The 12503-nt window shown below is 41.0% G+C and overlaps 1 protein-coding gene across 3 annotated transcripts in view; it reads right to left on the reverse strand.

Annotated features, from left to right (window-relative positions):
• Window positions 1-262: 262 nt before the first annotated feature.
• SULF1 (sulfatase 1) overlaps window positions 263-12503 on the reverse strand; it is a 112860-nt gene continuing 100619 nt past the window's right edge. For 2 of the 3 annotated variants that reach the window (XM_066623514.1, XM_066623515.1), the window contains exons 17-20: window positions 11109-11251; window positions 10441-10564; window positions 9145-9178; window positions 2735-2865 (exon numbers count right to left, since the gene is read on the reverse strand). In XM_066623514.1, the coding sequence (XP_066479611.1) occupies window positions 2835-2865; window positions 9145-9178; window positions 10441-10564; window positions 11109-11251 (332 nt within the window). In that variant the 3' untranslated portion in view covers window positions 2735-2834. Of the gene's footprint in view, window positions 2866-9144; window positions 9179-10440; window positions 10565-11108; window positions 11252-12503 lie in introns of all 3 variants that reach the window. The other variant, XM_066623516.1, reaches the window with a different exon arrangement.

Raw genomic sequence — 12503 nt, forward strand, 5'->3', positions numbered from 1 at the left:
CTATCTCCATGTAGCACACCTACATGTCACGCTTGTATTTCCAAGCAGCTGGGCCAGCAACACCCATAGGACACCCTGGGGCATTGCAGTGACCCAGAACCTCTGGGCTATGCTTGAACATTCATTCATTTTTGACTTTCTTCCCTGGTCCAGTCCCTAACCAGACAAAAGTACTTATGTAAACACTCTTAGAACACTTCTTACTATAGTATCAGAAACATTTGTTTTCATTTCATGTAATTGCTTCAGAATTTTTCCTGTATCAATTATAAATTTTTTATTTTAATTAGAATTTTTCCTATGAAAATCTTGCAGATTTCTGTGAAACACATACAGTCATTCTTTATTTCAAGAAATATTGCTTCTAGACTTTCCTGAAGTCAGAATTGTTCTATAAAAAGTATTGCAGAATATTTTACAAGAACAGTTTATAACCTAATATTGTAAAATCTATATACAAACAGCATCAATCGTGCTCATAAATAAGGTTGTTCTGTCATTCAGTCCATGACACATACATGATTAAAACCTAGTTAATTTTAACAAAACGTTTACAGAGTCCATCTCAAGCTTTTCCTGAAAATTTTAAAAAACCTACAGAGAACATGGAACAAACTGGTTATGTTTTAAACTGCATTGTTTAAACACTTTTTTTGAAACATGCCATCTGTAGCATGCATGTCCTGTACTTATCTATTACTCAGATACTAGAGAAATAGTATTTTGAGATTATTCAATTCACTGTATTTTACTCTGATGCTGAAATTTAAAAAAAACACCCTAAAACACATTCTGCAAAGATGAGCAACCCACTTTGAAAGACATCCTACTAAAACAGAATGCTTTGTAACACTGACTACTTTTTGTATTGCAAACGTAAATTTTATGCAATCTTGCCATCCCCCCACCAACTGCTCTGTTCCCAAAGTATTCCAGTATACCAGCTGGTACAAACTTCAGTGATTTGGAAGGTATGAAAGGCTTTCCTCTGCTGAAATGAGTGGAGATGCCCTTGGGCACAAAGAAGCTCTGTGCATACCTTGGAAAACTCCAGGTGTGCATGGAGTCTCTTCATTGAAATGCATGTACAAGCCACTATTCCATATAACCAGTATTAAGAAACACAGCTATAAGTCTTGCACTAAACTGTGTTTAATTTATCTCATCAACGCACAACTTTTCAGAAAATGATTTGGCATGTATATCTATAATTATACTTAGGAATGGTGGTCATATTTTAAATATTTCTTGGGTTTAATACTGATCTGAGTATTTTCTGAGCACCTCAAAGCTATCCCTTAACTAATGGTAATTAAATTTCCTTTTCATCCTGAAGGATTAAAAAAATGTAGCGCCTCAACTATTTATACCTTTGGACACTGAAATCTGAAGTCAATTACCTCATTTACTATCAGTCTTTCATTAGTTATAATTTTCTGAGAAAAAAAAATTTTCCATAAATCAATCTGAAAATAAAGTCTAACTTTAAAAAATGACTTTCTACTCATTGTTTGGATAATTGTTTATCACAATTTCCCTGCTCTATACCACTCTTCTGCTGACCTATTTTATTATTCAGCAATTACACACCATTATGAAGAAAAATATGTGAAGTACCAGGTTAATAAAGGGTATGGCACACTGATTATAAAAGTGCAATATAACTTTACTTTGACAGTAAGAAATTTCAGTGGTTAAAGTTATCAAAAATGAATTATTCGAAAAGCTTAGGTGGACAGAAACATTCTTTTGTAATGAGCCATTTTGTGAACAGAGAAAAACAAATGACTTCAGACTCATTTGAGGAAAGCTTTATAGTAGCTTGAAAAACAAGGGGTACTGCAAAAATGAATTAATGTGTTCTTTTTTAAACACTGGGAAACTCATTCTTTCAGATACATAAATGAACTCTGTCATACCAAATGTGGCATACACACTGAAGGACTCATTATTTTGCTATAACAATGTATCAATAATAAATTTGGAATGTCAGTTGTCAGGGCTACTTCTATTTGTCAACTAATCAATAAGAAAAATGTTTGTGGTTTATATGACCTAATCAGAGGAGTGAAGATGAGGCACTGCCTTCTGTACTTAGAAGCTGTGAAGATTCTTCCAGAAAATGTTCCCTTTTTTTCAACACCATTTCAGTTTTGTGTTCCACAACAACTGTGTTTAAAGCACGATGAATTTTTAGTTCAGCTGAGTTCATTGGAAGATAGATCTGCTTCTCAAAAATATCTTCTACAGAGTCACTGTCTAGGACAGAACCTTTCTGAAGAATGTTAACTGGCTGTAAGATGAAGTTATGTCTGGACTCCAGCTCCGTCAAATCATTCCCACTGAAATTGGTTTCAAAACCAACTGTTTCTTCAGCATCCAGATATGCTTCAGCTTGGTGATTATTCCAGTGTGTGGGATTCAAATTCCCTTTTTCAGGAATATCATTGCTTAATTCAAGTTTGCTCTCCTGGTTTAACATAACTGGGCTTAAAGCCAGGGTCCCAAAATCTGTTGGCATGATAGGCTGTGCCTCTTGGGCTGTCAACCCACTCGAACCTTCATCTGATTCAGCAGAGCTCATTTCCAGCAAGGCAAATGGTGTGGATGATTCATCCAAGTACCCATCAGGTTGAACAGGCTGGGCCTTTGTTCTTCCATTTTGCTCAGAGTAACTGATCAGCAGTGCAAAGATTCTATCTATATCCTTCAAGTAATCTGTCCAGTCATCAGGACTAAGTCTGTAGTCACTTCTGGGTTCATATAAACTTTCATTCACGCTGTACAACTCTTCCAGGCCTTGCCAGTTGACATTTTCAGTGAAGTTCGACAACTTAGCCTTCCCATCCATGCCATAACTGTCCTCTGTTTAAAAAGGAGAGCAAGAAAAACAAAAGCTGTAGGTAGTCAATAGTTCACTTTTAATCATCTTTGTGAAAATAACTTTGTCTCAATTCAGTAGCTAAGAGTTAACAGAACTCCTAACATGTTGAAACTCCTTTTCACAACCCAGTGTACTTACTTGTTATGAAAAAAAAACCTGTATTTGTTATGTTAACTATTTTTTTTTTATGGAAAAAAGAGATTAAGAGAAAAATGTGTGTGTGTTTTTTTTGAGGAACATGTGTGATGACCAACCACAATGAAACAGACTGCATGTGTGATTTGATTGCAGATGGAAACACACCCACACAAATTACAGTTCAGTCTTTTACCCTGACCTTTTTTCCCCTTCAAAGTAGCCTTGGAAGGATGCAGCCCAAGGTAGATGTGCACTGATACATCAGAAAAAGTAAAACACAACTGTTCCTTTCTCCCATTTTCTCACCAGCACTGATTTTCTTCTGTCAAGACGGATAAGTAGTGGTAGAGCTAAAAGGAATGGAAGATCACTTGAGATCCTTGTGATGGCACAATCACATAGGAGCCAATGGAAGAAGTCACACTGCTTCCCTGCCAGGCACTTTTCCCATCAGGAAATAGGAGGTCATTTGCTATGGGCAAGCTAGCTGCAAAAGATGGGAGTAAAATCTAGAGCAGCGGTTCAAACTGTGGGTCTGGAACCCAACAGTGGGTCATGACCCAGTTTTTGGTGGTTTGTGAAACTGATAGGGCAGGCTGTGTGCACCAAGGGTTAAACAAGCTGCTACTTGAGGGAAGCACTGCTGCCCAATCACCATGACAGCCACACTGCTTGGCATGTATAAATCAGACAGCAGTCTCTAGAGCAGCAATTTCCAACCTTTTTCATCTCAGAGCACACTGACAAGGTGCTAAACTTAGGTGAAGGCACACCATCAGCTTTTTTGACAACTGACAAGACGCAATGTGCTGTTGCTGTGTGGCTTAATATCTCTCAATGGCGCTACTAATAAATGGCTTCCACCAAACTCCCGTGGCACACCTATGGACCATTTGCAGCACACCAATGTGCCACAGCACACTGGTTGAAAATCACTGCTCTACGGTCTCTAAAGTTTGGGAACCACTGACTTAGAGTATTTGCTTACTGTGAAAGTGCATTGTAACCACTGAAACAGTTTTTTCTTAGACAGCAGGGGCAACAGAATCCGTGGTAATACGATTATGCATAATAGCTAAAGACTGCTTTTCCTAACATGAAATATGTAAACATTGAAGAAAAAGTGCGAGATCCATCCTAGAAGGGTCCCAGCAAAAGTTTCTATGGAAGGATCCAACACTAGAGAAAGCATTCAGAACACAGTTCAAGCTTATGAGATGTGCCAAGCACAAAAATCTTTGTGTCTCACCAATTTTCAAGAAAGACCTGTAATTCCAGGTGCATGATTTGTCCGATTACCAAGTGTAATGGAAAAGTGCTCCACGCAACATTAAGATGCACTATTCTTTTATTACTTAGATACTCCTCCGAGTGGCAATTCTGATGCTCAATGGGAAAATAGAGAGGGAAGTTTTGGCCATGTTCATATTCTTGTATGGATTTAAATGCATACATATAATCAGAACTCAGGTTCCTGCGCAGAACTGTAGTCAGTTTTACAGCTTTATGGATTTGAGTCAACAAGGTCCACATTCTTACTTCAGATTTTTATGGTTATTTCTCTCTGTAAATTCCCTCAAATGGCAGTAGTATTTGGAGGTGACCTATCCAGGCAAAGATCAGGTCCCACCATCCACTTAGCTTCAACTTTACAACTGCATTGGGCACAGCTCAGACCATTCTGCTCAATGTAAACATTTTTTTTGAATTACTGCTACCCCTAGTGGGTTTTGAGCTTTTCCACTGTTGTGTCCCTTCTGCACAGGACAGGTGTAAATGCTGGCAGACTTACTGCAGGACCCGCAATTCAGGGAACCTGGCAGAGTTCAGCCCAACCGCCATGCTAGCATTTTCATAATTGGTGGCCTCTGTTCTGATGGCTCCCCTGAACTTGAACAATATGATTGAAAGTTTGCCAAGAGCCATGAGCACCTTTCCAATGGTCTTGATGAGCTGAGAAAGTCTTCCCAAGCTACCTACCTTTAAGTGATGAGAAAGTACTGACCACTATTACAATCTGAGCTAGAGTCTGGATAGTTATATGTCTGACCAGTTCACTCCTCTTTGAATCATAACTCAGGCTTAGTCTTCATCTTTGTCCACCCAAGTTTTCCCTTTTACCCCCTTCTCAGATAACTTTCTTGACTCTTTTAAAGGACCACAGAGAATCACTTCATCTTCCTGAACCTGCCTTTCTCCCTTTTGCTAAGCTTTCTGCAACTGTGAAGGCTCTGCCACTTGTTGGATCACTAAAAGCATATCACTGACAGACCTTCAAGTCTTTGTCCCTTCCTTCTACTGGGAGAGAATGGGGCTCTGAAGAGAACACTGAGGTTTTCCTTGTAAACTTGTTTGGTCCAAAAGGACCTGGAAGTTTAGCTTAGGCTTGCCCAGGAAATGGAAGCCTAGGCTTTCTAGGTGCTGAGGCAGTTAGCAATTGTATAAAATCTGGAAAAAGACAGCACAATGGCTGAAGACTGTTGGCCCAAGGAAACTTGCTTTCCTGCACGTCAGGAACTGCCAGCTAAGTAGCAACATCCTGACTCTGGCAGTACTGTACAGGTGTACACATGCCAGGAAATCACATGCCAGGGAAAACACAGATGGAGCTGCCCACCAGTAACACATCCTGCATTATGCAAGATTCCTCCCAGCCAGGGACCAGTATCCAGGGCAATGGGGGATGTCAAATTCAGGTACACAGAGAGGAGGAAATAATCACAGGTCTGTGGAGCCTGCAGCACTGGGTTTAAAAACCTCAGACAGAGTTCCAGTGAAGAGAGGAGTGGATGCAAACCTGGGGGCCCTGCTGGTCAGTGGACTACCTCAGATCCAGGGAAACTGCAAGGAGAGGAGACAGAGGATACTGCTGTATACATTTCAACCCCTTTCCCTCCTTCCAACATATCTGAGGTATGGGGGGGGGGGGGAAGAGAAGAGGCAACAGACCAGAGACTTATGCTGTGCTACATCCCTTTAGGACAGGGGTCTCTGAACTTTTTGGCCGAAGGGCCACATCAAATATCTGGCACGGTGTCGAGGGCCGGAAAAAAAATTAAATATAAAATTTAAATAAATACATTAGAGATGGAACTTAGATGAAAGACTGAAATGAATGAATGAATGAATGAATGAATGAATGAATGAATGGGCTAAAATGTCCAGGATTTCTCCAAGTACCAACACAGCCCAAGAAATAAAGCACACACACTTAAATGGACCCCCATTTCCCCACCCCACAAGCACAACTCTGATTGTGTTTGGTCAACTGGGACATAGGCTCTCAGGGGATCAGAGGCTGGTCGAGAAGCTCTCCGCAGGCTGCATCTGGCCCCCGGGCCTGGGTTTGGAGACCCCTGCTTTAGGTCTCCAGCCCAGACCTGAAATGATTTCCCTCACTTTTATAACTAGGTGATAAAACCAAAGCAGATTGTGAAGAGTTCCAAAACACCTCTGCAAACAGGATCAAAGGGTAACCCAGTGGCAAATACAGTTAAATGTCAATACATGTCAAATGATGTCCATTGGGGCCAAAAAATCCCAATTTTACAAATGGGATCTGATGGGATCAGAGCGATAGATGCAGAAGACGACAACCAAAGTGATCAGAGGGCTGGAGCACCTTCATCATGAGTCCAGGTTATAAGATTTTGAGCTTTTGGGAACAACATGACTGAGACTTATAAAATTATGCAGGCAAAATTATATTAAAAAAGCAGGGTTAGCCCATCCACAAGGCTGACTGCAGTGGTTGTCTCAGGCAGAAGACTGTCCACTTCACTGCTGCTCCTTCTCCACCCACTCCAAAGAGAGTCCAGAAATGTTATAGTCCTCCATTCTCATTTCCTCCATACTTTCTCTTCCACTATATTCCCCTGCCAAAGGCCCACCTAGCCCAGCATCCCATTTCCCAGTGGCCCACCAGCTGCCTTTGGAAAGCCCTCAAGCAGGAGGGCTTTATTTCTTTGCAGCTGGTATTCCAGGCCATGCTTCCTTTTTGAATCAAGGGAATAGAGAAGAACCTCAGTTCTGGTGCATTGCTAGGTAAAGGGGAAGGGCAGCATTTGCCATATCACCTCAGGCACCAAGAAGCCTTAGGTTGGCCCTGATCGAGAGACAGGCCAGACAGAAGTTTTCTTTCTCTCTCACAATATTAGGACAAGGGTCATCCAATTGAAAGGATGGGATGGGAGATTTAGGAGAGACTAAAAGAAGTTTACTTCTTTAAGCGGCATATAATTAGTCTGTGGAATTCAGATAAAACAAGATTATGGTGACGTCAGCTGGGATAACTTAAAAGGGGTTTATATACATTTACGGAAACCTGCTGACAGACCTCGCAAAATCACAGTGAGAGGGTATGGATGGATAACATCTTGATAACTGAAGAAGGGTGAACTGTGCTGCTGTGAGAGCTTGAACAGTGCAGAGCACAGCCAGGATGACTGCTGCACTTGGATGGAAACATCAGGTTTGTTGAGGGTTCTGTGAATTCTCACAAAAAAAAAAAATACTTGTAAAAACACCATTTAAAAGAAAATGGAGTTTATGAATAGCCTGCCTGTGTAAACCACATTGAGTTCCATATAGAAGCAGAGAAAGGCAGTATATAAATACTGAATTAAGTAAAATTTATGGCGGTCAGGTCTATCAGTGGTTATTTGTCAAGATGGCTATATGCTACCTCCAGGTTCAATGACAGTATGCCCCTGCCTATCAGATGTAGGGGAGCAATCAAGAGAGACAGCCTCTCCTTTCTGATCATGAGCTTCCCAGAGGCAGTTGGTGGGCCACTGCAGGAGACAGGATGCTAGACTAAACCAGCATTTGGCCTGATTCAGATGGACTTTTCTTATGTTCATAACAGGGATAGTCCCCTCAAAGGTCACCCTGAGCTTCACTTTTCTATTTCCTAGTTTCAAGCCTAGCCTCAGTCAAGCATTCCCCTTCTGGAAAACGATATGCTGTACATATGTGCCACCATCTCTCTTTCACTTTCCCTTGACCTCTTCCACACCCCACTGGTTCCCCCCCCCCCCGCAATTCCCCCATTGAACTGTCAATATTTCTGCACTGAAGCCAACCAGACTGGCTGAACTGTGTAACTCTTCCACCACCATGGCCATCCATACACCCAATACCAATTGTCTGTGTATATAAATTCTCGTGTCATTTTCCTCTCACCCTTACCACAAGTATTATTGCCCTCAAAAATCTCTTCCTTGTTCAGTACTTTGAACATGAAGCCTTTTACCAGCCCTCTTCTCTTTCCTGGTGCCAGTCTGTAGAACGCTTGCACCAAAAAAAAAAAAAAAAATGCATGTTGGGGAGAGTACCTGTATACCTGTGTTCCCCAGAGCATGTGTCCCCAGTTAAGAGATGCAGAAAATGTAGAACATGTTGAATATGTCATTATTATTATTAATTAACAGTATTTATATACCGCTTTTCAACTAAAAGTTCACATATTATTACATTATTACACATGGAAATGGTCCTAAAAATGTCCAAATATCCTGTGTCAGGTTCACTTCTTGCAATTCAAGGATCTGTACAAATCACAATTTTAAACACCAACTCATACAGGATGTCAACTGTTATGCAGTGGGTTGTATGAGAGATGACATGCAGTGCTAAAGTATATTTTTCACTGCCCTATCAGTTAGATTAGTTGCCACCGACTATAGCAACATGGTATTTTTGCGAGCACACTTGTAATGCAAGATATTGGAAATAATCTGCAAGACTGACCAACCAACAAAAACAGCCTTCTACCTTTGTAGGCATGAACATTTTAAGGAGGCAGTCACAAAAGCCACCTATGTTTCAGAAGAGTGTACCATGCCTTCCCATCCCACTCCTCCCCCACCCAGCAGATGGTGAATGAAATGCCTAAAGCAGGACTAATGTAAAATGAGCCACATGAGGTCTCCATGTGGGCAAAGTTAAATGCAAAGTAGCAAATGCAAAGACCAGTGGCCAGATGAAGAGCACTGTTACGCTTGCATGCAGCAAAAGCGAGGCAATGTGCAATAGGCAGGACACAGACATTAGTCAAAATGGGCTGGTTCATGCAATTATTTGGAGAGAAGCTGCTGAGGAGAATAATAAAGTGTGGATACCTGTGTGGATCATAGCCTCCGCCATCTTTATTTCCTGATATAGGAAAATACAAGAGTAACTTTTGTTAGTGTTTAGATTTGGTAAAATCATTCACAATGTAGCTTTCCATGCACAGCATCTAATTCCTAAAAAGAAATTTATTGGGTTATAATTAGGGTAAAGCAGCAGTCCCAACAAAGAAACCCAGTAAACAGTAAAGTGCTAAATTACAAAAGAGAAGAATGTTTATTGATTCACTGCTGCAAAAGTGGAAAGAGGGATTTTCCAGGCAACACCACCCACAACATACATACTGGATTTCTATAATCTACTGAAATTAAATTTGACATGCTTCAGTCCACAGATAATCATCAGTCCACAGGGGAGGAGGGAGAGGGCAGAAAGATGAGAGCTAAATATGGATTCATAATAATATTCAAATAAGCCCTTCTGTGGGATGGAGCCCATAACCAGGGCAAGTTCTCCATTTCTCCTATAGGCAAAGCAGGCCTCTATTTCTCACACATACACAAAAGAAGATGGCCTCAGCCTTGTCCAGCCTTGAAGGGCATTTACACCATGCAAATGAACAGGAAGAATTAACAGAACATTAAGGTCTCACAGCTGGGTCTCCTAACAATTTCTAAAATGAGAAGAACCTGAGCTCAAGCCTGCGTAGAAGTCACATACTCTTATTCCAATTTCCAGATGCATTCTGGGAAGCAAACGGAGTTATTCAATGCTGGGGAAGTGTACTTTGCATGGTTCAAAAGCAAACTCTTTGCCTCTTTTTCCAGTGCAACAAGCATATGAACCAACAACACACTACGCTCTGTTGAAGTCTAGTTCAAACGAAGCCTGACAGAAAGTGAAAAATTGAGTTGTATCTTGTTCTTCTGCTCATGCACATGGGGAAGGGGGCAATCTCCAACCCCACTTTTCTGCTGCAGCCCCCAATGCCATTCTAATCTAGATGGTCTCCCCAACCCTCAGGAGCCACTTTTCATGGAGCACTAGATGGAAGGGGGGCAGGGATTATCGAAAATCCCTAGCTGGTACGATGGAAGTGCCATTTGCTGAACAACTTAGGATACAAACTCCTGTACATATGAAGCAAGGGCACAAAGTCAAACTCATCTATGTCACAATTACAAAAGCAAACAGATCCTTGAACAGCAAGCAACATGTCTTCTATATTCACTGGGTGCCAAACAGCACATGCTGGTTAAGCTTGCAGCACAATTTTTTATCCTAGAAATAATAAGGGAGGGGAGAGAATAACTTTCAAGAAACTAAAAAATAATGCTTTTTGTTACCTGTGTGAAATCCTTTAGCTCTTGGATTGCATTGCTTATAACCTTGACAACTTCGCAACTCCATTAGCTGTACATGTAACCAATTCAAAATGCCTCGTTCAACTGTGTGCACTGTATTTGTAAGCTGGGCACAGAAAGAAAGAAAAGATGTTCTACAAGCTCACATGTGACAACTCTTAGTTGTTGCTGGCTACAGAACATGTTGTAGCAATGGCAATTTCCTTTCAAAATATGTAAAACAAGGATAGAAGCATAGGATATTGTCTTCTACCGAGTCAGTTGCCTTACACTCTTGGTCCATCTAGCTCAAAATTGATTACTGTGACAGTGGCTCTCCTGGGTCTTATAATCTCTGGATAGGACTCATATGAGTGTTAAACTGTGGACCTTCTACACGCAAATCAAGTTATCCGTTACTGAGCTACAGCTTCACCACCAATCCTACAAAGCACACATTACAATTTAAAATGGGCAAGTTAATTTATTCATGCATGCAGTCTTCCAAGCTGATACAAGCTCTCGTATACTTTGTACTTGGTCATAAGAATCAAAGTATAAAATGTCACATGGTCAAGAGATCAAATAATGGCACCTGATCTCATGTGCAAGTGCAATCACTCAACTTGCAGATGGTACCCCATTCTGAAGAGTTTTCACAACAGATTTACCTGGTAGGGATCAGTGTTCATGTCAAAATATTCCAAGAATCCTGTAGCAAACTCACAGAAGAGGAAATTGTGTGTTTCGTTTACTGTTCGCAAACACCAGTAAGTGTTGTTGTTTGAACTTGTACAAGCACAGAACGACCCCACTGTTGAGAGGAAGGGGGGAAAAAGATAATCTTAACCAAGCAGTAGTAGAATATATATGTTGTCCCTAGTCCAGAAAAGGCAATTCATGTATAACACTGGTTCCCAACCTATGATCCGTGGATCACAGGGGGTTCACACGACCCTGAGAAGGCATCTAGGAGATCTCAGGAACAAAAATAGCCGTTGATCACTTCTAGCATCTTGCTTAGTGAGCACTCTCTCACAGACCACCAGAGAGGGTGAAGAATGGACTACCCGCAGCCGGCATTGAAGTGTTGGCTGTGGCTGGTCCATTTTCCTTCCACTCTGGTATTTTGCAGAAAGCACAAAGCTTGGAAGATGCTTCCCCACGGGCGAAAAGAGAGGAGGATGGACCACCCACAGTTGGCAACAAAAGCAGCAACCAACCAACATCTATTAAAAAATCCTAATAAATCTCTAATACATCTCTATTACAAATTTAATTGCATTTGCAGGTGGTGGGGGGTTGCATGTGGTCCATGACAATGCCAATTTTTGTATTACTGTTCCACAGGCTCCTAAAGTTTGGGAACCACTGATATATGCTTCCATATGTAAACTGTTCTGCCTTAGGTCTCTCATGCATTAAATGATGCATTTTAAGGAAAAACATTTTTGCACATCCAGTACCTGGAAGTGCACAGTGTGCTTCTTTCTACATCTCATCTGAATAGATGGTGGGTACTGTTAAGGTTGACAGTGCTGTTTCCACCTGGGATTCTAGGCATCTTTACCCCTCCCCTAAAGTGATGATCAGCACATTTTAACCTGATGGCACCAACAGGAGATATCTTTGCATGCAGTCCAATGTTTCTGAACAGAAGATTTTTCCGTCAGTACCATTAATTTTAATCAGTTTTCACAGCTCTCTATGAAAAAGTATACAAAACTAGTATATAAAACTATACTACATATCCTTACGTACAATGTGGTGGATTTTATGCTTGTTTTTTTTTGAGACAAAATAAGTTAAAAATGAGATTGGATCTTTATTTAAATGTTTCTTTATAGTCCACTAGGAACACTATCCAGCAATTAGAGCAGAAGTTCCCGAACATTCCCTGTTCACAGTGCCCCTACAGTTCCCAGTAATTTTTTCACTGCACCCTTCCTTTGCTGTGTTTTCCTTTAAAATCTAAATAACCCACTGCGCTCCTGTGAGTTCACTGTAGCATTCTGGGGCACCACGGCATAGAAACTGGGAACCACAGGTCTTTCCTGTAGACAACC

The sequence above is a fragment of the Tiliqua scincoides genome, chromosome 4, assembly GCF_035046505.1.
Source record: "Tiliqua scincoides isolate rTilSci1 chromosome 4, rTilSci1.hap2, whole genome shotgun sequence".
Lineage (NCBI taxonomy): Eukaryota > Metazoa > Chordata > Lepidosauria > Squamata > Scincidae > Tiliqua > Tiliqua scincoides.